Source organism: Cervus canadensis, chromosome 9 (genome assembly GCF_019320065.1).
Source record: "Cervus canadensis isolate Bull #8, Minnesota chromosome 9, ASM1932006v1, whole genome shotgun sequence".
Classification (NCBI taxonomy): domain Eukaryota; kingdom Metazoa; phylum Chordata; class Mammalia; order Artiodactyla; family Cervidae; genus Cervus; species Cervus canadensis.
Window position 1 is genome coordinate 76,716,730 of NC_057394.1, and position 26,829 is coordinate 76,743,558.

General features: G+C 40.7%; 1 protein-coding gene across 6 annotated transcripts in view; it reads right to left on the reverse strand.

Annotated features, from left to right (window-relative positions):
* FRY (FRY microtubule binding protein) overlaps positions 1–26,829 on the reverse strand; it is a 424,070-nt gene that overhangs the window by 202,284 nt on the left and 194,957 nt on the right. Inside the window, exon 1 of one of the 6 annotated variants that reach the window (XM_043477464.1) lies at positions 15,336–15,781. The exons of the other annotated variants lie outside the window; for them this stretch is intronic. Coding sequence (XP_043333399.1) covers positions 15,336–15,396 — 61 coding nt within the window. The 5' untranslated portion in view covers positions 15,397–15,781. Of the gene's footprint in view, positions 1–15,335; positions 15,782–26,829 lie in introns of those variants that run through there. 6 annotated transcript variants of the gene reach the window in all.

Sequence of the window (26,829 nt, forward strand, 5' to 3'; positions counted from 1 at the left end):
TTCCTCTATAATTCATGTAATCTTCCATACATCTGGAGGCTCCCTTATATCTGGAAGATCTTCACATATCTCAACCTCCATTAAACTTTAAGAATATGGCCTCTCAAGTTATAAAAATAAATCTGTTGTATATGATTCTATTCTCTCTATTCTCACTAGCTCTATCCTAGTCTAGGCCCTTGGAAACCTACAGTTAGATTATTACAGCAGCCCCATTGCAGGTTAGTTTCATTCATTTCACATACCAAACCCATCTTCCTTCAGTTAAACTGTAACACATTTTTAAAATATTTTATTGTAGGATAACTGCTTTACAATATTGTGTTGGTTTCTGTCACATATCGACATGAATCAGCCACAGTTTTACATAGGTCCCCTCCCTCTTGAACCTCCTTCCCACCTCCCACTCCTCTAGGTTATCACAGAGCATAGGTTCAAGCTCCCTGTGGTCACACAACAAATTCCCACTGGCTATCTATTTTACATATGGTAATGTATCTGCTTCCAGGCTATTCTCTCAATTCGCCCGCCCTCTCCTTCCCCCACTGTGTCCACACACCTGTTCTCTGTCTGCATCTCCACTGCTGCCCTGCAAAGAGGCTCATCAGTACCATCCTCCTAGATTCCATACATATGACATTTGTTTGTCCCTTTCTGACTTACTTCACTCAACATTTTCATCGGCTCTCAATTCTCATCAGTAAGCCTCAAAGGTAGGGTGTGGTTCTGGCTGTCCCAAGTTGTGGTGACGCCCCGGCTGGCCCAGGAGCACCCTGTTCTCATCTGAGCTTTCCTGCTTTTTCTCTCTGGCTGCCGCTTTCTGCTCTTCTCTGCTCATCTCGTCCTCCTGGCCTCTCAGAACCACACCTACTCGCATCTCCATAAAACTTGTTCCACCAGGCCAATCCTCAGTGGTGTGTATAACAAGGTTTAAACATTTAACTCTCGCTCTCTGGCCTTGGACATTCCCACATGACTTAAGGAAGGCTCCAGAGATAGTTGACAAGGGAAAGCATTACCAACTGGTCACATGGTTTTGCTGAGGGTTGGCTCTGTAACTGAACCATATACTCCTAACAGGGTTGTAGCCTCCCAGATCTAACAGAGTTCTTTGCACAGATAATACTTAATAAATTTCCTTAAATAACTCAAATGACACCTTACTTTATTTCTGTATGTCTTGAAGTGATTCATAAGGAGGGAACTCTATGAGAAGAATCAGGGGCCAGAGTCTTTAAAGGAATAGTGTGAAGTATTTGCAATGAAGAGTCATTATTAAATGGCACTCCTAGAAGATCATTAGAAGGTGCTACTAATTCTAAAGAGCACATTCAAAGATCAAGTGATACAAATGAAGGCCGGGCTATTCCTCTACTGTGTTACCTCCTACTCCAAGCGCAAGAACTTGGTGGAAGTAGGAGGACTCCCAGGCCCAAAGCACAGAAGGACAAGGGATCTCCATGAGATTTCATTCTAACGCAGTGGTCCCCAACCTTTCTGGCACCAGGGGCCGGTTGGGTGGAAGACAATTTTTTCATGGACCAGGGGGTGATGGCGGGGTGGTTCTGGGATGATTCAAATGCATTTCATTTATTGTGCACTTTGTCTATTACCATTACATCAGCTCCACCTCAGATCATCAGGCATTAGGTCCCAGAGGTTGGGGACCCCTGTTTTAAAGTATCAATGGCATTGTGCCATAGGACTGAGTCAAATAGAAACCGAAAAACTCAAAGTGGAGGACTCTTTATTCCCTTTAGTTGTCCACAGAACTTTAACCTTTTTATAGAAGACAGCAATAATCAGCTTGATGGAATACGCAACTGCAAGGCCAGATCCATCATTATAAGACTCTAGGGGCCTGAGAGTCCTGACTATAGTGAGAGGATTTTCTTAACAGTGACCTCTGGCAGTCCTCCTGCAAAGCTGCATTTTGAACCAGAAGGGCTGAAATGCAGATACCAGAATGTCTCCCAGACAACTTGTGCATTTAAAAAAGGCCAAAGAACCAATTCATTGCTATCATAAAAAACGGTATCCGCCTGTCCTTCAAAGCCAGACATCCTGTGACTACAAAAGTCTGTGTACAGACTTAACGGGCTGGAACTATTCTAGCCCAGCAGTGCTCTGTGCCAGAGCTGAAAGTGATTCAAGGAGAGGTGCCCGCTGTTCTGGCCGCAAACAGATCAGCTGGGCAGACGGAGATGTAGGGAGAGGTACTGAGGTACGTGTCAGGTGTCCTTGATTTAGATCCACTCACACCTTTTAGTAACCCCTCCCAGTGCGTGCTCAGTCAGTCAGTTGTGTCTGATTCTTTTGCAACCCCACAGACTGTAGCCTGCCATGCTCCTCTGTAAATGAGATTCTTCAGGGAAGTGGGTTGCTGTGCCCTCCTCCAGGGCATCTTCCTGACCCAGGGATCGAACCTGCACTGCAGGCAAATTCTCTACCCTCAGCCACCAGGAGGCCCTTTTTACTCTGCATCCTATCATAATTAATTCATAAGTGATTCTAGGTTTTTGTTAAGATAATTTTCAGGGCACCTCTCAGCAACTCAGTTATTTGGTAACAACACAGCTGAGAAGCAGAAACTACATGTTCCTGACAGTCGAAACTGAGTTACACAGTTCATACTAAACATGAGACCAGGACCATTGGGAAAAAAATCATTACAACCTCCCTCAGCACTGACTCGCTCTTAATCTACACACAGTTAAAATCAATGGTCTAGTTTCTAAGTTCACAATAGTTGGGAAACAGAAAAGTACAAGGGAAAGGTACAAAATCTACAGGTAGAAATACTAACAAGAAAAAAAGAAAAAGAAGGCAAAAAACTCAAAAACCACCGGAACTTAAAAATGCAGCTGCCTCCACATATATATGGAATCTAGAAAAATGATACTGGTGAACCTACATGCAAGGCAGGAATAGAGATTCAGACGAAGAGAATGGACTTTTGGACACCGTGGGGTAAGGAGAGGGTGGGACGAACTGAGAGGAGCACTGACAAATACACACTCGTGTGTAAAAGAGCTAGCCAGTGGGAACGTGCTATAAAGCACAGGGAGCTCAGCTCTGTGAAGAAAGAGAGGTGAGATGCGGTGGGGTGGGAGGGAGGCTCAAGAGGGAGGGGATATGTGTATACATACAGCTGGTTCATGGGCCTCCCTTGTGGCTCAGCGGGTAAAGAATCTGCCTGCAATGCGGGAGACCTGGGTTCGATCCCTGGGCTGGGAAGATCCCCTGGAGAAGGGAGAGGCTACCCACTCTAGTATTATGGCCTGGAGAATTCCATGGACTCTATAGTCCATGGGGGTCACAGAGTCAGACACGACTGAGTGGCTTTCACTTTCACTGCTGGTTCATGTTGTTGTGCAGCAGAAACAAACACAACACTATAAAGCAATTATCCTCCAATTAAAAAAAAAACAACAACAACACAGATACTTGAAGCTGTTTGGTACAGGGTCACAGAATACGACATTCCCGCAGGCTTGGGGGCAAGACAGCTCCATCCTTCAGTCTGTCGCAATTAATGTTCGTGATGATGACCCAGAGTCCCTTGCAAGGGTTAAAATAAGTTAAACTTCTAGTCCTGTATTTGAGAAGGTGGGAAAGAAGAATGATATAAATTTCCAAAAGTTTTCGATGTCAAAAGGAAAAAAAACTAGAAAGAGGTTTTGGTGTATTAAGGGGTAAATTCTGCTCTTGAGAATTAAATCTATTTATTCATAGGTCTGATTTTTAAAGGATTTTTCACTGAAACATATAAACCAACCACCAGTTCAGTAACAGCCACAGTTGGGCCCCATCCTCCAGCTCTGCAAACTCAGGCAGTTACAGTCTGCCTCCTGGCTCCACATCTGTGGATTCCACCAACCCTGAAAGGCAAATATTGAAAAAAAAAAAAAAAAGTTCCAGGAAAACTTAAATTTGCTGTGGGCTGGCAACTATTTACACAGTATTTACAACTACTTATATAGCATTTGCATTGTATTTGGTCTTATTAGTAATTGAGAGATGGTTTCAAGTATGTAGGAGGATGTGTGTAGGTTATATGTAAATACTACACCACTTTATATAAGGGACCTGAGAATCCATGGATTTTGGAATCCCAGTCCTCTGTGGGATATTGAAGGACAACCCTCCAGTCTGAGTCTATTCCTCGCCACTGCTTTCCCTGCTTTCTATCCAACCAGGCAAGCAAGCTCATCCACACTTCAGGGTCTGGTCACTACCCTCTCCTCCACTGGCTGGGTCTGGGCTCTGCCCTACAGTCCACCCAGTTAGGGTGGGGAGCTGAGGCGGGGTTGAGAAGAAGGGCATGAGTTTCAGATATTAATCAGGTCTCTAAATTATTGAATCTTTCTGAAATCTGCTTTCTCTTTATATTTTCCCATTTACATTTTAATCTCGGATTAAACACATTCTAATTCTTCTTCTGTCTTAAATGGGTTTTGTGGGTGGTATTTTATTATATTTATTCTAAATTCCATTTCAGTTTGGTTCTGCTGGATGGTTTCAGGAGGTGCCTCTCCCTGTTTCACCGGGTATCTATTTCTTACACTGAGCAGGGTCCACTCCTTACTCTGTAAAACATGTTTTAGGCCTTTGTGGCCTACTTGTTACCTCTTCATTAGATCTATTTCCAGCTACAAGTGATGATCTTTTGAATGTGACTGTTTTTTCCTCCAATTTCATTGACTAGTACCTTAATTTTTAGTTTGCGCTTAGCTGGCTAAGGTCTTCAGTACAATTTCCCCGAGTTACCAACATTTCCAAGAAGTATTAAACTGCAAATGGCAACACCCATACAAACGCCCCCACAACTCATAGTTCAGCTACATTTTTATCATGACAGGAAAGGAAAGGAAAGGCTATAATGAGTTTCCTCATATAAATGCCCCAGAGGCTAGAAGCGGCAATCTATGCTATAGGAAAGCAACTGGTTTTCTCAGTTAGATTTTAAGAGATGTTAAGACCATCGCTCACTATAGCCTACCGTTCATCCATCCATCCATTCATTCATTCACCCATTCACTTTGACCAATATTTAATGAATGAGGGCTGAGGTTTCGAGCTCTGTTCCAGGCACTGGGAAGATAGCTGTGAACAAAACAGATGGGTCCTGCCCTCATGGAGTTTACAGATTACTGAGACAGGGTCATATAATCAGCAATTTCACATGTGTACTGATGCTGAAGCTGAAGTTCCAGTACTTTGGTCACCCAATGCAAAGAGCTGACTGATTGGAAAAGACCCTGATGCTGGGAAAGACTGAAGGCAGGAAGAGAAGGGGACGACAGAAGATGCGATGGTTGGATGGCATCACCAACTTAATAGACATGAGTTTGAGCAAGCTCTGGGAGTCGAAGGACAGGGAAGCCTGGTGTGCTGCAGTCCATGGGATCACAAAGAGTTGGACACAACTGAGCAACTAAACAACAACAACTAACACAGGCACACACAATGTGTCAGACTGCAATACATTCTAAAAGGACAAAGGGAAAATTAAATTGAGTGAGTGAACAGAGGAACCATGTCTTGTCTCTCTGCCCAAAGGCACTCAGATGTTCTAGTTTGGAACTGCTGTGGAGAGATGAAAGTCCTGTGCACTCATGGGTGTCCAAGGAAACCTAGAGTGCTTGGCTGCGGGGTGGCAAGGTCTGCTTTCCTGATCCATCTCCATGGCTTGCCTGTATCTCTGTCAGTTCGACTGAAAATGAGAGTTTTAACCAGCCTGTAATGGGCTTGAATCAAAATGCTGATGGCACACCCTGATTCTTCACCTCCTTCACAAGTACAGGACACACAAAGGGGCCATCTCTGCTGGCTCTCAGCAGCTCACAAAAAAAGACAACAAGGAGCCAGCTTTTCAAAACACTCAATGCTTTTTCTGATGTTTCCATTACTGGAATCACACTCTGCACATTTGAAATTAAAAATGGCTTTCTTTTCTTTTTTTTTAAAAAGTATCCCGAGACAGTAGGTAATAACTGTTCAAAGGAGGTACCCCTCCCGGAAAGGGAGATCCACTTATACAACTTGACTTTCCAGAGATCTGTGTAACCTTACCTTTCAACACAGGAGTAAACTGATCAGATTTCTCTGCAGCTGGACACAAGTTATTCTTTCTGCTCGTTCTCACTGCCTTGTTCACTTTGTAGGTTTGGAGGGCAAACCTCTTTCATAACCAAGAGCGGGGTCCTTCTTTAGGGCCACACTTTCCCCCCTAATCCATCCTTTCCTGTAAGACTTATTTTGTTTACTGGGATTACAGGAACATTTCATAAAACATAACAAACCAAGGATGACGCAGCTACTGTGAGAACATGTCATACTGTGTATAGAACAATAATAAATTGTCCACTAATGCATTTATGAGGGTGCTTAAGAAATGGCATTTTAAAAGGACTGCAAATACTCAAAATGACCAGAAACCCTCAAGGTCATGGAAAGTAAATTAGGATGAAAAGAAAAAAAACCCTCTAAGTATGATTAGATGAATTATTTTCCTCTGATGAGCATTATTAGGAAGTGGAAAATATTGGGATAAGATGAAACAATTAGCTTGAGCAACAGGAAAACATTTCTAAGGAGATGGAAGATTCCTCCATAATATTCTATATTTCAAAGTAGGTCAAGAAAAGACTACTAGGCAAAAATATTCAGAAATAAATTTTGCCTTGGAAGAAAAATATATTCAATGACATGTTAAATTCTGCTTAATCTCCATAAAGTTTTCATAATGTGCAATGTTCCTTTCATTTTAGTTGACTACATTCCTGCCTTCTCTTACACTCTTTGGCTCTTAATTCTATAGTTCTCAAATTGTGCTCCTTCAAGTTTCAATTTCATAAGATAGCTCTAGGATAATTAATATCTTTAATCCTCAAAAATAATCCTAGAAGGTCAAACAATCTCCTTTTCACAGATAGAACTGTGTATGTTGAGAGAGGTTAAGTGATATGTCCAAAGTCACAGAGTGGTTGACTCTGGATCTAAATCCATGTCTCCTTGACAGCTTGTGAACTTCCTGGATCACCCTGGGTTTTTTGTTTGTTTTTAAAAACAAACCAGTTGCTTGTGATGAAGACTAAATAAAATAAGTCCCTTTGCCCACAGGGTTTTTTCCTCTGGCTAGTTTGGGGACTTCAAAGGATGACAGATAAAATATAAAAGTTGTAATTTGGAGGTTTCTTATAAATTAATAGAGTTGGTTAATTTCTAGAAAAGACTCATACAACCTCCAGCCATGGGTCTCCTGCCAAGCTATCTGCCTTCTTGAACTTGAATGTATCTTTTAGTCATTAGAGAGTTCGAGAAAGACTAGGAACACAAAAAGTAATCAAGAATTGAGGCCCCATCTAAATACATGAAATCTGATTAATGACACGCCTTAGAAAGGTATAGACTCTTCTTTCCTGATGACATAACCTTTAACTGGTTGTTATCCTAAGAGGAAGCAAGTGAACTTGAAGGCACAGTATTGTGTATTTACTACAATCTGCGGCCTCTCAATGCAGTTTTGTCTTTAGTCTCCCAAAGACAGAATACCCTGGAGAGAGCGAAGTAGTTAGATAAAGAGCTAGCATCAAAAAAAAAAAAAAAAGAGCTAACGTCAAGTCATCACTCTGTTTTCTTTCTCTCTTTGCCTTCCAGTGTTCTATCTTGGAGAAACAACAATAACACTTCAGTGATCTGCTTTATAAATGTCTGTCATCTGCTCAGATGCAATTACACGGACTTTCCCCCGATTTTCAAAGTCTAAGTGCTGTCATCAGAGCCTGAAGGAATGTTTGCCGAGATCTGTGAGCAGAGGAAGATGAGGTTACACTGACATTTCAAGGTCCTTTCTCATCGAAAGGAGATCGGATAACCTGCTAAAGACAGGATAATCCTGAATTTCAACTTCCTTCTCCTGGACAGAACTGACAAACTGCTCTCATTTATGGGGTGCTTCCTGGCCTTTCTCTCCCTCTTCCTCCTCCTTACATCTTCTCTTCCTTTCTATTTTCTTCCTCTTCTGGCTCATTTCATGCAGTCAAATCTCATTAATTAGAAATTTCTTAATTCAAAAGTGGTGATAAATTGGACAAGGCCTTATGCTGTTATATGTGAACTCTGAAAAAGACCTTTCGATGGGATGCAGGGGTTCTCAGAACTCTGCACACAGATTCACCTGGAAGGATTGGCCCCTCCCAATTCAGGGGCTCTGGGGTAAGGCTGGGTAATCTGCATTTCTAACCAGCTTCCAGGTTATGCTGCTGGCCTGGGGACCACACTCAGATCTCTGAGGAAAGCAAAGAGGACCAATGAATCCAGTTGACAGAAGTATTCTTCATTCCTTTCGTCTGCAGCGAAACTGACATGCTTTATGAACTCCAACTTAATGCTTTGTAAGCCCAACAGAGAAAGAGCACTGCATGGAGACTCCAAGGTCTGGGTCCCAGCACGGCTCCGTGTGACCCAGGGGGAGGAACCTGAACCACCTGTCTGCCGAAAAAGGCCAGGCCTCATTGTCCTTTCTAGCTCCAGTATTCTATGACTGTGTAAAAATATGCACTGACAACCCATAAGTCAAAGTGAAAGTCGCTCAGTGGAGCCAACTCTTTGCGACCCCATGGACTATAGAGTCCATGGAATTCTCCAGGCCAGAATACTGGAGTGGGTAGCCGTTCCCTCCTCCAGGGGATCTTCCCAACCCAGAGATCGAACCCAGGTCTCCGACATTGCAGGCAGATTCTTTACCAGCTGAGCCACAAGGGAAGCCTAAGAATACTGGAGTGGGTAGCCTATCCCTTCGCCAACGGATCTTCCTGACCCAGGAATTGAACTGAGGTCTCCTGCATCGCAGGCAGATTCTTTACTAACTGAGCTATCAGGGAAGGCTGACAACGCATAAAACATCACTGATTCAAAACTTTCACAATTCAGCAACTTAATAATCAACACTTGCCTTTCCTTGACTTAATACAAATTAGTGAGATTCCATGGTCTCTCTTTTCTCTAGAAGAAAGCTTGACAAATAATCCTGACCCTTTTAGCACTACCTCCATTGCTCCTCTGGTTCCTGTCCACCCTTCTGAGACTGGCAACCCCCTATGCCAGAGGTGGACACATGAGGAAACCTGACTATGCTTCGCTATAAACTCAGGACTTATGTCAACATTAAAAAATAAATATTTATTTTAGGCCAAGCTGCATAGCACATGGGATTAGTTCCCCAAGCAGGGATCAAAACCGTGCCTCGTGCATTGGGAGCAAGGGGTCTTAACCACTGGACCACCAGGGACGTCCTTCATGCCAACATTTTTAAAAAAATCACATCCCGAGATTGCGCCTTTCACAAAACTCTGGGCTAGACCTAGGAAGACAGAAGCATCAACTGTTCCCAGCCACTGATTCACCAGACTTGGTGGAAGAGATGGCATCTGACCCAAGGCTGAAAGGACGCGTAGGACTCTAACGAGCAGAGACGAGAAAGGCACAACCGAGCTGAGGGCACAGCGTGGAAGCCGCCTGGAGACATCAGCCGAGGGTCTCTTTTTGTCCCCCCAAACCTCGTCCTCCTACCATGCGTCCCCATCACAGCACACATGGGCAGGCTGTCTTTACCAGGGCACTGAGAAGTCCTCAAGAACTGGACCATAAAGATCCCAAGCACTTAGCACAAGGCCTGGCATAATTAAACAACTGAACTGAACCCATCTGCTTCCACGGTAGTCTTAGTGTGAACAAAATAATTGAACAAGTACATATATATGAAACCTTAAACTCCTAAGTCCTATAAAAAAGTAGGTCTTTAGTTCTCATTATCAGAATTAAGAGCTTGGATGACAAGTCAACGAGTCTGGATCTTACTTGAAGCTAGCAGGTTTCTGGGAGAAAAGCTGGATCGATATTGTTGTATAGGATGGGCTACAAAGGGGCTGTTTGAGGGACAAATTAAAGACCACTGTACTCACCCTGAGAAAAAATAATTAAGGTGGGAAGCAGGATGAGGCCCATCAGAACAGAAAGGAAGGTCCTACACATTTTATAGAGATGACCTGAAATCCTGTAACATCACAACTTTCAAATAAGGAAATCATGCAAGAGCTGTTTCCTGGTGAGATGTTATCACGATTAAGGTGTTTAAAATACTACTTTAGAATACTGACTCTACCAGCTTTCCCAAAATTCCCTCCCTGTGGCAGGATATTGGTCAGAGTTCTTGACCCCAAGCACTGAAAACAGTCAGCTATGTATTCCTGAGAATGGCAGAGGGCTTCCGAGTCTCCTAGCATGGGAACAGAAATGACCTTGGCAGTGGGGCCAAAAGGGAAATGTTTCTCACCCTATGTCCAAGCGCACCCAGTTTTCAAAAACACTAGAACTAACAACCATTTATAAGAAATAATGGGGACATAGAAGCAAGTTAAATGTCACCCTAGGAAGCAAAGAAAACAATCCAGAATTAGGTCCATTTTATAAGAAAAGTACGTTAATTTCTACAAGTCAATGACGATAAAAATAGGTAGAAAGGGGGCCTTCCCTGGTGGTCCAGTGGCTAAGATTCCACGCTCCCAAAGCAGAGGGTCCGGGTTAGATCCCTGGTCAGGGAACTAGATCTTGCATGCCCCAACTAAGACCTGGCATGCCAAATACATACACACCTACATACATAAGTAAGTAGGATGATTAAAGGAGACAGAACCACCAAACATAATGTGCAGATCTTCTGCACAATTTGAGCAAACCAACTGTTAGAAGTCATTTTTTTAAAATGTCAAAACATTTTGAATATGAATTTGAATTTGGATACTAGGTAACAAAGAATCATGGTTAACTTTGTTAGGAATATAATAGCATTGTGGGTAGGTAAGAAAATATATTTTCTAGACTGTATACTGATTATATGGAGTTCAATGAAATGATGTCCATAATTGACTCAAAATATTTAAGAGAAAAAGGTCTCTTAAATGTATGCATGAAGTAAGCATGACCATAGCTTGATAACTGCTCAAACTGAGTGATGGTGATGTGTTGCATATTGCATTTATATGTGTATATTGTATATTCTTTCTCCTTGGATATGTATTTGAAAATTTTTCATAATATAACACTTTGTGAAAAAAAAAAGCTCATTTGTCCAGTTTCCATTATTGCCTTATAGTAGCAATAATGAAGGAATGCTATAATGATATAAAAATAAATTATATAAAAAACTGAATACCATCTGTAATGTAGGTTTGATCATATACGTTAGAATATTCACTAAGACTTTTAAGCCCAGCCACAACCTTTCACATTAATTAAATGTGTTTGACTGAATAGTGTGTACCTTGGAGCATTTACACTTACAACACACAGCAAAGGTGAATATAGGTGGGATGTCATTTACACAGGCATCCTTGATCATACCTATGTTACAATATAGTTTGAGTCTTTTCAGAAATATTGTTGTCTGAAAATACTATGAGTGAGATCAGTTAATCAATTTGCTACATAACAAGTGTTCACTCTGTCCTTAATATGTTAAAAAAAAAAAAAAGTGTTAGTCACTGAGTCATGTCCAACTCTCTACGACCCCATGGGCTGTAAACTGCCAGGCTCCTCTGTCCATGGAACTCTCCAGGCAAGAATACAGAATGGGTAGCCATTCCCTTCTCCAGCAGATCTTCCCAACCCAGGGATTGAACCCTGGTCTCCTGCATTGCAGGCAGATTCTTTACCATCTGAGCCATCAGGGAAGCCCAATATGTATAACGTGCTCTTTAAAATTCAATAAAGAAGACAAAGTTTAACATTTAGTACACTCAGTCACAAACAGCATGTCTGCAATGAAACAGAATAGAAAACCACAGAAGAAAAAAACAGCAGAGTGATGGCACCTTGCATAGTGAGGGAAAGCACTGTTTCACGACACTTCTGTTTCCCATCCCTGTCTATGCTCATAGATAGGTCCCTGTGGGTGCTCTGGGCCTAACACAAAATGTGTTTCTTGCTGTGGGTCATGGTCAAGAAGGCTCTAGAGGCTGCAGGAGCAGCAGCAGTGTGTAGGCTGCTGCGTGGGTGTTAGACTCAGACCCACCAGGAAGGACAAACCCGACTTCTTGGGCTATGTTATCAGAACCATATTTAAGCCAGAATCAAGGGTAAGAGAAGTGTGTTTGCAGCTGCATTAGTGGGCACATGACACAAGGACCCAGTCTGAAGGGACAATAAAGACAAGACAGGCTGGCTATGCGGAGATGACCAGCAGAAAGCAGAGCCAGAAGCCACCCTCTCCTGACATCAAATGTCACAAACCAAAGTTCTAGCTGTTCCCCTCTAGGATCGCTTTGGAGACGACATGATGCGGGACAGGGGGTGAGGGGACTTGAAAAGGAGTCCGATCCTATGTATGTCTTTGCTAATATAATCTATATCATGAAGTAATATATATACACACCAGTACAATATACATTATAATATGCATTCTACTATCAAATGCATACACATACATATGTTTACAGTACTATACCTACATGTATGTATGATATAGACGCTCTGCATATGCATTACGCTCTATTGACTACGCCAAAGCTTTTGACTGTGTGGATCACAACAAACTGTGGAAAATTCTTAAAGAGATGGGATACCAGACCACCTTTCCTGCCTCCTGTGAAACCTGTATGCAGGTCAAGAAGCAACAGTTAGAACTGGATATGGAACAAGGGACTGGTTCCAAATTAGGAAAGGAGCATGTCAAGGTTATTTATTGGCACCCTGCTTATTTAACTTCTATGCAGAGTACATCATACGAAATGCCCAGCTGGATGAAGCACAAGCTGGAATCAAGACTGCCAGAAGAAATATCAATAACCTCAGATATGCAGATGACACCACCCTTATGGAAGAAAGCAAAGAAGAACTAAAGAGCCTCTTGATGAAAGTGGAAGAGAAGAGTGAAAAAGTTGGCTTAAAACTCAACATTCAGAAAACTAAGATCATGGCATCTGGTCTCATCACTTCATGGCAAAGAGATGGAAACAATGGAATCAGTGACAGACTTTATTTTCATGGGCTCCAAAATCACTGCAGATGGTGACTGCAGCCATGAAATTAAAAGACGCTTGCTCCTTAGAAGAAAAGCTACGACCAACCTAGACAGCAGATTAAAAAGCAGAGACATCACTTTGCTGACAAAGGTCCATCTAGTCAAAGCTATGGTTTTTCCAGTAGTCATATATGGATGTGAGAGTTGGACCATAAAGAAAGCTGAGTGTTGAAGAATTGATGCTTTTGAACTGTGGTGTTGGAGAAGACTCTTGAGAGTCCCTTGGACAGCAAGATCAAACCAGTCAATCCTAAAGGAAATCAGTCCTGAATATTCATTGGAAGGACTGATGCTGAAGCTGAAACTCCAATACTTTGGCCACCTGATGGGAAGAACTGACTCATTGGAAAAGACCCTGATGCTGGGAAAGATCGAAGGTGGGAGGAGAAGGGGACGACAGAGGATGAGATGGTTGGATGGCATCACCAACTCGATGGACATGAGTTTGAGCAAGCTCCGGGAGCTGGTGATGGACAAGGCGGCCTAGCATGCTGCAGTCCATGAGATCGCAGAGCCGGACATGACTGAGCAACTGAACTGAAGTGAATACATATGATAACTCAAGATATATTTGCAGCATCTATAGCAAGATAAGGACTTCCAATGCAGGGCATGCAATAGAAATTACACAAATATTTACATCATTGACACTGAATTAACATTAAGTGATAATGAACTCACTAACATTTCACTGAATAAGTGAAATCCTTGATAGTCTGCTAAGTCCTTCATTTTGTCAAGATCAAACTATTTATTAAATTCCTCATTCATATGTGCTTACTTGGATGCCAGATCATTTAATAAAAAATGTTATAGGCCTTATTAAATTTTTAAATAGCTATGGAACTGTATAATGACTGTAAAATTCACTTAATAGATACATGCCTACCCCAAGTTTATCATTTCAGGTGATCATAAATCTTTCAATACACAGAAGCATATTAGTTGTTACTGATCTCTTAGAAAAGTTAAGTTTATAGATTGTGAGCAAGAGAGACACTGAGTTTAAAAAGAAGTTGAGCTGGCTACCAGAGCACACGAGCAGTCTATCCAGCAGTAACATAGCAAGGGTCAGTAACATTTCTGAGAGATAGCAAACAAAAATATGAATCATTTCATTAAGTCCTATTATGGTGGAGCATTTTTCCAAAGGCATAAAACCGTAAGTTTTGCCTTTTAACTTGTATGCTTGTTATACATTAAAAAAAATCTGAGAGGGAAAAAAAAGTTTCCTAATATACTCCACTTTTAAACCATAAAGGGGTAAATTAATGACTAATAAGAGATTTTATCCCTAGAAATAGAGTGGTATTATATGCAAATATCTAGTAGTTTTATTAGAGATAGTGCAGAATAATTAACAAGTAATTAAATCTCCCAAATCACTAATAAACAAAATGCTTCTCTTCTACTAGAACAATATGTATGCCTTTACCATTTACAAATTAACTTTTCCTCTACTTTCATTAAATAGAAAGTTAAGAGGTCGATATCCAAGTTGCATGTAATTAACTCTGTGTCATGGAAGTTTCCTCTCATTAATTTTTTGGAACTCCTGTACAATACTGCTGACAAGGTTATGATAGAGCTAATGTAACCAGGCTATTTTATTTGGATAAAGAAAGAGCAGCCGCATGCAATTTGGATCCAGTTAATGTTGGTTAACATATGGCATCCTGTTTTTTAGTTCCTACACAAAAAAAGAAAAACAGTTTTTAAATGTTGGAGAAGGCTAGGCCCAAAGCAAAGGAAAGACTGCTTTAGGCCGATTTCAAGGTTTAAAACAAAACAAATAAGGATATTTACATCAACATTTAGAAGAAATCATGCATAAACCCTACCTCTGCTGTAATATTTAATGGGATGTTAACTATCTTCCAAATGTATACTAGCAGTTTTTTTTTTATGGATTAGCAATTTTATAGAACAGAGAGTCAGACCAAATCTTTTAGTAGAATTTCAGTGCACAGAAAAATTCCATGACATCACAGGTTTGTTGTTCTACAGACTCATACACAAAATTAACCAAATCTTAACCTCAGAAACAATCCCAACAATTGCAATCCCAATCAGAAATCCTAAAGGGTATTATTCCCGTCTCTAAACAAGTGACATTACAACTAATCCCTGCCTAGAGACGCAGGTGTCCCTACCACCCCCATCCACGGACACCTTTAAGAGAACCCTCTCTCCACCCAGAGTCTGATAACCAATGACCCACTCCACACAATCATCAGCCTTTCATACCTACCAAGCCCTTTTATGAAGCTGATCACAGAGGATCGTCTCCAACAAGCTGTTGTAATCTCCATGAGCCTGAAAAGGAACCCAAACTCACAGTCGGGAACCGTTTGCACAGACTATGTTCCGAAGCAGAAAAAGAGAGTGACCGAGTCCATGATCCCGCTGCTCTCTGCCACCATAAGTGTCTCGGCCACCAGGTGGGTCTCCTTTATTTCTGGCCCAAGGTGTATTTTTAGTCAGGTGCTAAAGACCTACAGTAGAAGACAAACTAAAACAGGCCTTCCGTCCTGGGCAGACTGTTCATGCCAATGGGACAATTTTTAGCTGCTCGGTAAGACAGTGACCTACAACTTGCAGAGTGCCTGTATGTCTATATTTAACCACAAGAACATACTATGCTGCCAGATTAGCCAAGCTGCTCAGAGCACTCCAGGAACATGAGCCTGACCCCCACGGCTCGCCACAAACAGTCCACGGATTCCGAGTCCACGCACGCCCCCAGGGACCAGCCCGCCAGGCTGCACTCGTGTTCCTGTGACCGGAGAAATACAAGAGCAGAGATAACACAGGGTGGTTGATAAACCGTTGCTTTGGGAACCAGGACTCTTGGCCACAAGTGCAAACAGCTTTAAACAGCTTAAGTTCTTACAGACAAAACGCAATAGCAGAGAATCCCTATCTGAAGCCAAGTCAGTGAGAAACTACACTTTTAAGGAAGACAAAACCCTGAACATCTGCTAACACAACCGGTAAAGAAAAGTGATCAGGGTGGAAATCTACAGTTCTATTATTTTAAAAGGCACAGCCTAAATCGACTTGTGAAAAACTTAATTTATGAAGGATACTGGTGATGACGGTTAAGTGTTTCACCTTCAAATAAAAAACAAGATTAGGCCAGTGAGGAGACTGGGAAGGAAAAGGCAAAGTTACTTAAAAACAAAATAGAATTGTAACTAACTGAGCTTTCAATGGGCATTATTTCTGACAGAAGAATTGTATGAGGGTCAGTGAAAATGTATTTTCTTCACTAACACAGCTGTGAAGAGCAAGAAACCCAAGTCATTTTCTATTCTTGATTTACTCAGGGTAATTGAAGGTTTGCTAGAGCAACATAGGTTGAAATTACAAAACAGCATGGTATGGTGAATTGACCGATGAACGGAAACATTTCACAGGAAGGAGAAAAATGTCCAAATTCCCAGAATGAACACTCTAAGTGTTTCAGGCAAGCTCAACACCAGTAAAGATGCCCCTGTGGTTCCACAGTATCTTACACATCCAGGGTTTATGATGCCCTTTTTTATTATTATTATTTTAGAGTCAATTGTGGTGCCTATGTAGCATCTGATGAAAGGGCTCAAAACAATTACAATACAATAGTGTGCTGAGGGAGGTATCTGAGTCTTGCGTATTGAATTATTCAATTCTCCTTTTTCAGGATCTACATTGGAGTCAAGACTCAACTGAAAATCTGTACTTTGTCAGCTTCAAATCTCTCAGGCTATTATTAGGCCAACCTTTTAAATGATGTGACTGTCACTCAATGGCAAAAAAACATTACTTAAAAGAGCCTCAGCAAAATAAGAAAAAAAATTTTGTTTTGTCTTTTCACTCTATTATAGATATTAATTATCAAACAGCATTTAAGGGAAGTACAAGACAGAAAGAGGTAGAAAAAAGAAATAATGTTAGTGAGACATGGAACTGAAGTCAGGTACTCTGCCAGGCACTTTACATGTATTATTTCATTAAGTCCTCACAGCAACCTTACAAGACAGGCATTACAATTCCATTCTGGAGTTGACAAAAGGAGTTAAAAATAAGGTTTCTCAAGTTATTCAAATATAGGGTTGTCAGACTCCAGAGTCACTACATTTATTAATTTTTTTTCTAGTACTTCCCATACTATGAATTGGAACTTTTAAACAAAGGTAAACTTAGAGTATTTGTTTTTGTAAACATTTTGAAAGAGCCTCCAAATGATCTACCTTTTTAATCCAGAAACTTCACATATCCAAAACCCCAGCATTCATAAATCCCAGAGTTGAGTCTCCATGATGCCCTCCATGATCTATTCATCCTTCTGCAGTAGCCTGGCCCGTATCAGTCTGGGAAACATCCTAAGGGCATGAGTCACACTGTTCTCATCTTTGGATCCCTAGAATTAATGGATAATACAAGGTGTCTTTTAGAGTCAAAAACAGATGGCACAAAGTCTGTCCATCTTTGTTACTAAGAATTCCTACCTCACCTCACCCGTCTCTACTCAGAGCTCATTTCTCCCACGGGACACACCATTCCAGCAATCCTGATCTTGCCTCAGTTTATGTCAGACTGAAAGCATCAAATCATGGATAGGTGAAGGCTCCTATGGGCAGGCACACTGACAGCTGAGTAAGTGAAATGTGTCAGCTGATGGCTCAGATTGAAGGAAAAACCAGAAGACAACAAAAAGCAGACATAAAACTTTTGAAGGATAGCAGCCTTAGGATATTTTAGTATAAAACGAGTCCATCCTGATCGTCCCTGGCAATCCAGTGGTTAGGAAACTTGCCTGCCAATGCAGGGGACATGGTTTCGATCCCTAGCCTGGGAAGATTCCACATGCTGCAGGGCAACTATGCCCGTGTGCCCTAACTACTGAGCCCACACGCTGCAGCTACTGAAGCCCATGGGCCTAGAACCCATGCTCTCTGCAGCAAGAGAAACCACCACAATCAGAGGCCCGCACACCACAGCTGGAAAATAGCCCCCACTCAGCATAACTAGAGAAAAACTGAGTGCAGCCATGAAGACCCAGTGCAGCCAAAATAAATTAAAAAAGGTGGCCACATACAATGAATCTTTAATAATTAATACATTTGCTGATGATCTGAATTCATTTAGACATGGTTGAATCATGACAGCCTCTGACAGCACGGATACAATACAGAGAATAGTAAGGTACACTTTGGAAAGACTTCTATTCAGTATTATTAAACTGAAATGTTTTGACACATCAAGGGTTAAACTTCATGACCTGAAGAAATTTACTCAGAGATCATTTGTTCCCCGATGATGCTAAATAAATGTCATGCATTTTAAACTATATTAATGTAATCTAAATTTAATAAATAACATAAAATGGACTGCTGGCATGCTTAATTGATAGTTCCATAATAATCCTCAAATATTAATTGAATGATGACTTTAAAGTTGATGCTTTTTATTACTTTAACAGTTAATCTAATATTCATAAAAATTTCCTTTCTGTATCTGTGTGGCCTGGTGGCCTGACTGCAAATATTTTTAAGTGCAAATGAAAGCCCAAACTGGCTGCTTCTCTTTTCACAAGCTTAGAAGTTGCAAGGACATTCCTGAGTGTATCTGGTTAACCTCATTGCTTTGGGAAAGGCTGTTTCTAGGCTACTGACAGACTGATACTATTTCATGCTACTTGATTAACATGAAGGTTAGATTATATAACCACTTTCATCAAATGGGACCTACAGGACTGTATGAACCTTCCTTAATGTATATTACAATCTACCTTATTATATTATGGGAAGCAAGAAATAGCCTTTAGACACCCACTCCAGTTTTTCTAGCATGGAGAACAAGTCAACATTTAAAACGATGATACTGAACATTAACTACATCAAAACCCTGAAGTGATAAGAAACTCAAGCTGATAATGATTCTCTTTTTTCCATCACTGGTCTTAAAAAACCCAACATTTCTCACTGAGTCTTTAGGACCAGTGTGTGATACATTTAATGAAATATTTCAGTAATAAGATGTTACATTTTATTTGCATAATCACATGCACATTAGCCTTTCTAGGAATTTAATAGATACAAGGGGCCTCCCCAGTGGTTCAGCAGTAAAGAATCTGCCTGGGATGCCAGAGACATGCAGAAGATGCAGGTTCCATCCCTGGGTCAGAAAGATCCCCTGGAGGAGGGTATGGCAACCTACTCCAGTATTCTTGCCTGGAAATCCCCATGGACAGAGGAGTCTGGCAGGCTGCTCCATGGGGGTCATGAAGAACTGGACATGACTGGGCAACTAAATAACAACATAAATACAAGTGCTAAAACAGTATCATAGAAACACGGCAATTAACGATAAGATGCCAGTGCCAAAAGGATTATATATATCTTTTCACTTTTTCCATGACATAACGTAGTACAGAATATAATCATTCACTTGGATTAACAAATCTTTCAGAGACAAAGAACCTCTGAGGCTGTCTTAGAGTAGAAACCAAATTAAGTACCACACAAGCAAACACCCCATGCAGCCTCACCCCTTCCCTGTGGAAACCATAATAAGGGCCAAGAACCTATCAAAGACAGGGTGTCATTATGCTTGGAGGCAATCATAAGGCTATCATACAGGCTTCTAGCTGTAGGTGGCAACTGCCAAGCAGGTCATTACCTAAAGACAGATGCAACAAACAAATGCAGTCCGAAAAGTTTACCAGGAAAGCCTCTAGGAAAATACTGGTTTGTTCTGGTGCAGGGCACCCCTGGAGCCCAGCCACTGTTACAGCAGTGTTCTACCAACAGGTGTGCAATACTCATGACTTCAGATTGTCTGAACATACAGAGCCTCTCTTTAAACCCCCACGTGTCACCCATTCTCTTGTAAATTACCAGGTGCACTTAAGCCCCACCTTGGAGAGGAAAATCAGAAGGGGTTCGATGCTAATGAGAAATGAAAGAACTCAGTTGTGTTAGACATACTCTAAGTGCTTCTTCTCCAAAAACTTTTCTCTGAAGATGAATCAGCTTAGAAAAACACTCCCCAGTTCCACAGCAGAAAGTGCAATGCCTAACCGGATCTTTCCCTGACCTATAGTCTTTTAATTATGTTATATTGGAGGAACACTCTATTGATCCTATTTCTTGAGTTTAATGCATTTATTCTGGGAGGAAGAGGGCTGACAAAAAACTCTTTACAGCTCTTTTTATAGAGCTTGGGAGCTCCATAAAAAGCACAAATTCCAGGACAAATTTCACCAATTTTTGGTGAAATTGGTGGAAAGGTGGGATCTATCTTTTTTAAAGGCTCCACAAGTAATTCAGATATGCAGCCAGGTTTGGAAGCTACTGGTGGCCTCTGGGAATATTTAATTAAAAAAAAAATGATAATTGAGTATGCTGTAAAACTGTCTCCCCAGACAGGGGAATGAGAGGGTTTAAAACAGTTACCATCTTGAACAGAGCTGTCAAGCTAGTAACCTCATCCTTACAACTCAAAACATAATAAAGAACCAGAAAGTAACCTCCCCCCAAACCTGGGGCTCATTTATGTTGTCCTTAATGTGTTTTTCATCTCAAAACAGCCTCATAGCTTCTCTGCCCAAACAGATGTCACAAAACTCAAGCACTTTACACAGTCTACTCAAGTCCTCACTGCAAGTCTAACTTTTATTTGCATACAACTCAGGCAGGTTTATTTGTTCAGTTTTTAAACCCTCAGCGAATTGGATGCAGAGAAGGCGAGATGTAACAAATGATCACTTCATAGATGCAAAAATTCTAAAATGCACTCACACAATTAATGACAGTGCCAACAAAAGCAGGCAATATCTGCCTTTAGAGTAAGCCTTCTGGAAACAATAGTCCATAAGGACATTTCTGACTAGTGGCCCAGAACAAAAAGGGGATCTTCAAGATGTTGCATTAGGGACTTTCCCGGTGGTCCAGTGTTAAAACTCCACGTTTCCACTGCAGAGGATGAGTGTTTAATCCCTGGTTGGGGAACTAAGATTCTTCAAGCCATGCAGCATGGCAAAAAAAAAAAAAAAAAGATGTATTGCATCAATAGTGGAGGGTGAAAACTCAAAGGATTTTCATATTTTTACCCAAAACATCTAAATACTTAATACAATGAACTTGATAATGGGAGCTCAGAGAGGTACAGTTAAAATGAGAGAAAACAACTACTGCATCTGAAAAAGCATAATTTAAACCAATATTTCCAACTTGAAGTTTTGACTGGTCCTGAAAATGTTAACCTTCTTGATCAAGTATGCAAATGCTGGTGAAATAGCTAATGCCAGGAGCTTAAGGAATGAGCTCTATCCCTCCCTTTTGACTATTCATTAAGAAGCATACAGAAAACAGCAGTGCCTAAAAACCAGTTACATTGAATGTTAAAGAACCATTCAGCTAAGTATCCCATATCCATTTCGACCCAACCCTTATGAATCATCTGTACTGGTTTTATGTAGGAGCAAAAAAGAGGCATTCCCAAAAGAGAACTTTATACATTAGAAATGAACATAGTAAAGGCAGCGCTATGTGGGGGATTAAAATGGCTGTTTTTCTATCAAGTTAAATTTTGCCTTTACAGGTCAATGAAGAGGCAGGAAGAAGGGACTTTGTCACATAGCTTTTTACTACTAAGGAAGTGTCTATCCCCAAGACTTTTCATCTCCACAACTTTGTTCTGCCCAAGGATCCAGGAGTTGATGATATGTTTGAGAATCAAAAAATATGGTCTAAGAAAGGGTACTCCTTCAGGTAAGACCTTAAGTGTCCAAAGCAGGCAAAATAAGGACTCCATGGCAGCCAGGACCCATAAATCCAGGTTTAAGGGGTACTTGCCCCACGACTAGCCATGGGACTTTGGGCAAGTCAAGCAGTTTGAGATCCAGACTTTTCACTCAAAAGATAATAGAGTCAGACACTTGCTATGAAAAAATAGTCATCCTCTTGCAGCATTTTAAAAGCAACTAAACATTACTTTGGCTAACCTAGAGAGCTGCATTCAAAGAAGATGTCATCAATCTAGCAGGCAGAACAAGCTGAGTGTCAGAAGTCACCACTAAGCATAATCAGTATAAGGCAACTCCAAAGATGAAATCCAGGTTTAGAATATCTTTATTTTTTTATTATGAAATGATTCTGCTGCCTAAAAGTCTGGGGACCTACTAAAAAACAATTCAAGATAATTTTAGCTGTACTGTTCAATACCAGCCACATAAAACTATGAAGCACTTGAAATGTGGTTAATGCAACTGAGTTACTGCATTTTCATTTTAATCCATTTAAATTAAAATTGAAGACTTGATACTTGATTCAGTTACAGGAAAAAATTTAGGTACATCTGTAATAATTTGCATATGTAAAACTAGTTTTTTTAAACTGTAAATTTTATGATATCTAAATAGAGATCAAGGATTTTTGACCAATTTGCTATTCAAATTTAGAAGCATTGGTGGTTTGAGATGAATCAACACTGGATTTTGGAGAATTATTCCCTCTAAAAAGAATATGAAATATTTCATTAATAATGTTTATGGTGATGGAGAAAGAGACATAGAGGACAGACCTATGGGCATGGGCGGAAGGGAAGCGGGAGAAGGTGAGATGTATGGAGAGAGGAACATGGAAATTTACAATACCATACGTAAAACAGATAGCCAGTGGGGATTTGCCGCGTGACTCAGGGAGTGCAAACAGGGGCTCTGGGACAGGCTGAGGGGTGGGATGGGGAGGGAGATGGGAGGGAGGATCTGGAGGGAAGGGACATGGGTGTACTTATGGCTGATTCTTGTTGATGTGTGACAGAAAACCACAAAATTCTATAAACCAATTATCTTTCAATTAAAAAAATTTTTAAAAAGAAAAAAATAATGTTTATACTGACTACATGTCAAAATAATATTTTAGATATACTGGACTAGGTAAAATACTAAAAGAAATTTCAGATGTTTTCAAGCTTTGTTTAATGTGACTACTAGAAAGCTTAAAACTACAAAAAATTGTGCATTATATTTCTATTGTACATGCTGTTCTCCAGACCACTTACTGCTTTATAAAACTTAGACATATGGGAAACCATTTTTGTGAATAAACATGGAAAGCCATTAGGAAAAGCCACCGTGTTGCATAACTATGAATCAGTAAACACCTCTAGCCATAAATATTCACAAATAAGCAATAAAATATTGATGTATTGATTCAATATGCAAATATCTATTAATCACTTCAAAAACTATCAGGCTGGGTAAGACTGGGAACTTGGTTTTAGGGGGACTCTGTTCCAAGACTGAGGAGTTAGCTTTATGCCTGCTTGAAGCTGAAAAAGTTAAAGTAACTTATCCAAGATCGCACACCCAAGGGACTCCAATACAGTTCTCCTGGCTCAGAAGTGTGCACTCTTCTTGCTATACCAAACTGCCTCCTAGAAACTGAGATGCAAAAACACCATAAAAGAGATCTCAGGTATTAAATGCTTCCACATGGCACCCAAATCCGCATAAAACCCCAAACATAAAACTGACTAGGAAACAGATTTTTAAACATCTTACTACTCCCTTAGCCCTGTCTAACTATATCCCACATGTTACAGCTGAGTACACACGGATTTGGGATAACCACTGTATTACCGTCAGCATTCTTACTAAAATCCATGGATTCCCACTTTGCCCGCCTCTTGAGGGTCACTTCTTTGCAATTCAGGGCAATCCAAAACACCTACAGCAGTGCTCTGCACACAGTGGGTTCTCAGCACATCTGTTTGTTTATAGCTTTAATTTGGAAGCCACGGGAATGAGGGAAGAAAAGCTGGTAAAGCAGTCTGACAAAATGTGAATTCCTCACACAGAGACCACAATCTTGATTCATACTGTTCCCACAGCAGGATCATTTCATCAGCTAATCCCCACCTGAAACCTCAGAGTCCTTGGAGCGCTGGGGAACATGGGCTCCTATTCAAGCAGAAAGCTCAACTGGCAACTGTGTGTCTGAAGCTTTGGTGGGCTTCTATTTCATTCCAGGAGGTAGGTCTTGAATTCCCTTCAGCTGCTCTGGCCAGCCACCCTACCACTCCCTTCCTCTGCTTCTTCACTCCAGCCACACACTTTTTGCTTGACGTGCCTTTTCCTCCCAATCCTGCCAACACATCTTCTCTTTCAAAGACCTTTTACAAATCCAACTGGTACCACAAAACCTCCCTTAACCAAATAAAAGGGCAACGGTTCTTTTCCTCACCCAATTACATCCTGGGATGCAATAACTTTGAGCCCTCAGAATGGAAAGGGATGGAAATATTTAAATATGTATCTCTATGAATGGAGGTTTGTTACTGTATACATTTAAATATGTATATGTATGAATGGAGTTTTGTTACTGTATAACTTCTTGGTTTATGGTAAAGTATTATTTCTGTCTCAACTATACTGCTGTTAGTTCATTTATTTAAATAATTCTCATTGTTAAGTAGTTTTTTTTTTTTTTTTTAACTTTTTAGTCTTTTTTTTTTTTTTCCCTCCTGGCCTCACAGCACAGCACATGGGATCTCAGTTCCCTAACCAGGGACCAAACCTGTGTCCCCTGCAGTGGGAGAGTGTGGTCAACCACTGAACTACCAGCCCCTTACTATTAAGTAGCTTTTTAAGAGCTTGTTCACATGCTCATGTGTCTTCCTGAAATGCTACGTGTGGCAGATACGTAATTATAACTTTAAGTTCCTTTATTGTGCAATATTCATTGAGAGAACTAAGTGCTCAAGACAGGGTAAGTGTAAGGTTTACACTGTTGTTTTATGACAAATTACGTGCATGTCCGCCTTACTTTCCTATGTGATGACAAACCCTTTGCCATGACTTATTAATTGTTACAGAGCACTCGGCGGCATTCTGAAGCAGTGACGGCCATGCCCTGGCAGCCCATAAAAGTGAGTACAACTTCCAGCAGTTTCCTCACGTAAGGGCAGGGAGGAGGCACTGGGAGAATCTGATTCAACTAACCTAATGGGATAGAGTTTGAACTGGCACAAAAACACAGAAAAATATGTCATCATCGAGTTGCCTAAGACTAGCAGAGATTTTTCTCCTAGAGAGATTTACGCAAGTCCACATGGCCTGGGAAGCACACCAGCTCTCTCTAGAAGGTAGAAAGGAACTCGAGAGCCGGTCCTAGGAGGACCAAACCATGTACGGCTATGAATGTCCCAAAAGGCAACTAACAGAGATCACATCATCCTGAACCTTGTCTCTTAAGTACTGTTTGTGACCATTCATGATGCACTGCTTTCCTGTGAAAGTCACACTACACAATCCTAGGATATTTCCATATACAAAAATTGGTTAGACAAATTAGGGGATGTCCCTGAAGTTCCAGTAAGTTAAGACTCCATGCTTTCACTGCAAGGGTTGTGGGTTTGATCCCTGGTTGGGGAACTAAGATCCCACATGCTGTGTGACGTGGCCAAAAAAACAAAACAAAAAAAACGAAACAAACTGGTTAGACAATTTAGATGAACTGATAACCTGAAACCATCCCAAAGTATTCCAGAGGGCTGTGCATCATTCATTAGAGCCTTATTTGTGCATTTAAATGATTCAAGGTGCCTTGCTCATCTAAATTTTATTTTATTGAAACACAAAATCTCTGTTCATCTATATAATCTGGGAATAACCATGAACCAAACTCAACAATATATATCAGCACAAAAATGCCTCTGCTATTCTGGTGCAAGAAATTAAATGAGATGTCAACAGGTAACTCCATAATCACCTTTTAGCTTCAACACAAATATTCTAAGAGGACAACTCCCATTCAACGTATAATTTCAAAACGCTGTTCCTCAGGTAATTGCTTCTGTCTCTTGCCCTCTCTTTTTTAAGCCACTTGCATGAGCTACATCATCATACATATCATGTGTTAAAATCAAGCACAGCCTCGGTTTAGGGAGGACACTCAGCCCTGGCCACTCTAACCCAGACAAGTTGCTGGAAACTGTTCCCTCCTCTCCACCTCTCCTTCTGCCTTACTTTGAGCTGTGTCATCTCTTCCCTGGGTTATCCTCATAGAGATTCTTCTATTTCCATTTTCAACCCAACTCCCAGCATTTCCTGGAATCTGTTCATGTTGCTCCTGCTTTAAAAAGCTGCTGGGGCACCACACTTGAAAATGTGTGGGCTATTTTCAAATATCTTTTCATATTGATTTCTAACATAAATCCCCAGTGATTACAGAACAGACCCTGTACTACTTCAATACCTTTAGACCATGAAATGTTTGCACCATGCTTTATGTCTCTGGATATGTTCCACTGTCTCCTGGTTTATCGTCTATGGGAGCTTGAATAGAACTTGTATCCTGCTGCTGTGTGAAAATTGTATAAATCTTAATTATGTTGAATTGGTTTATAGTGCTCTTCAGGTCTACTGTATCCTTCTACTTTTCTATTCATTAATTTTTGAGAGTTTGATATTGAAACTCCAACTAAAAGTCTTAATTTATCTACTTACAAAATAATTTTAATATGTAGTAGAACCATATGTAACTTTGCTCTGTACTTTCCAAGTCTCCTGTAAATGTGTTATCACACTTTCAAAATTTTTAAAATAAAAAAGAAGAAAACAAACAAAAGCTGTGGGGATTGCCTGATGCTTTCAGGATAAAGCCCAGACCCTTCAACAGCTCCTTCAGTGCTCCTTATGATTTGACACAATTGTATGCAGGTACCCACTGTCACTCTTCTGGGACCCTGAGATCCAG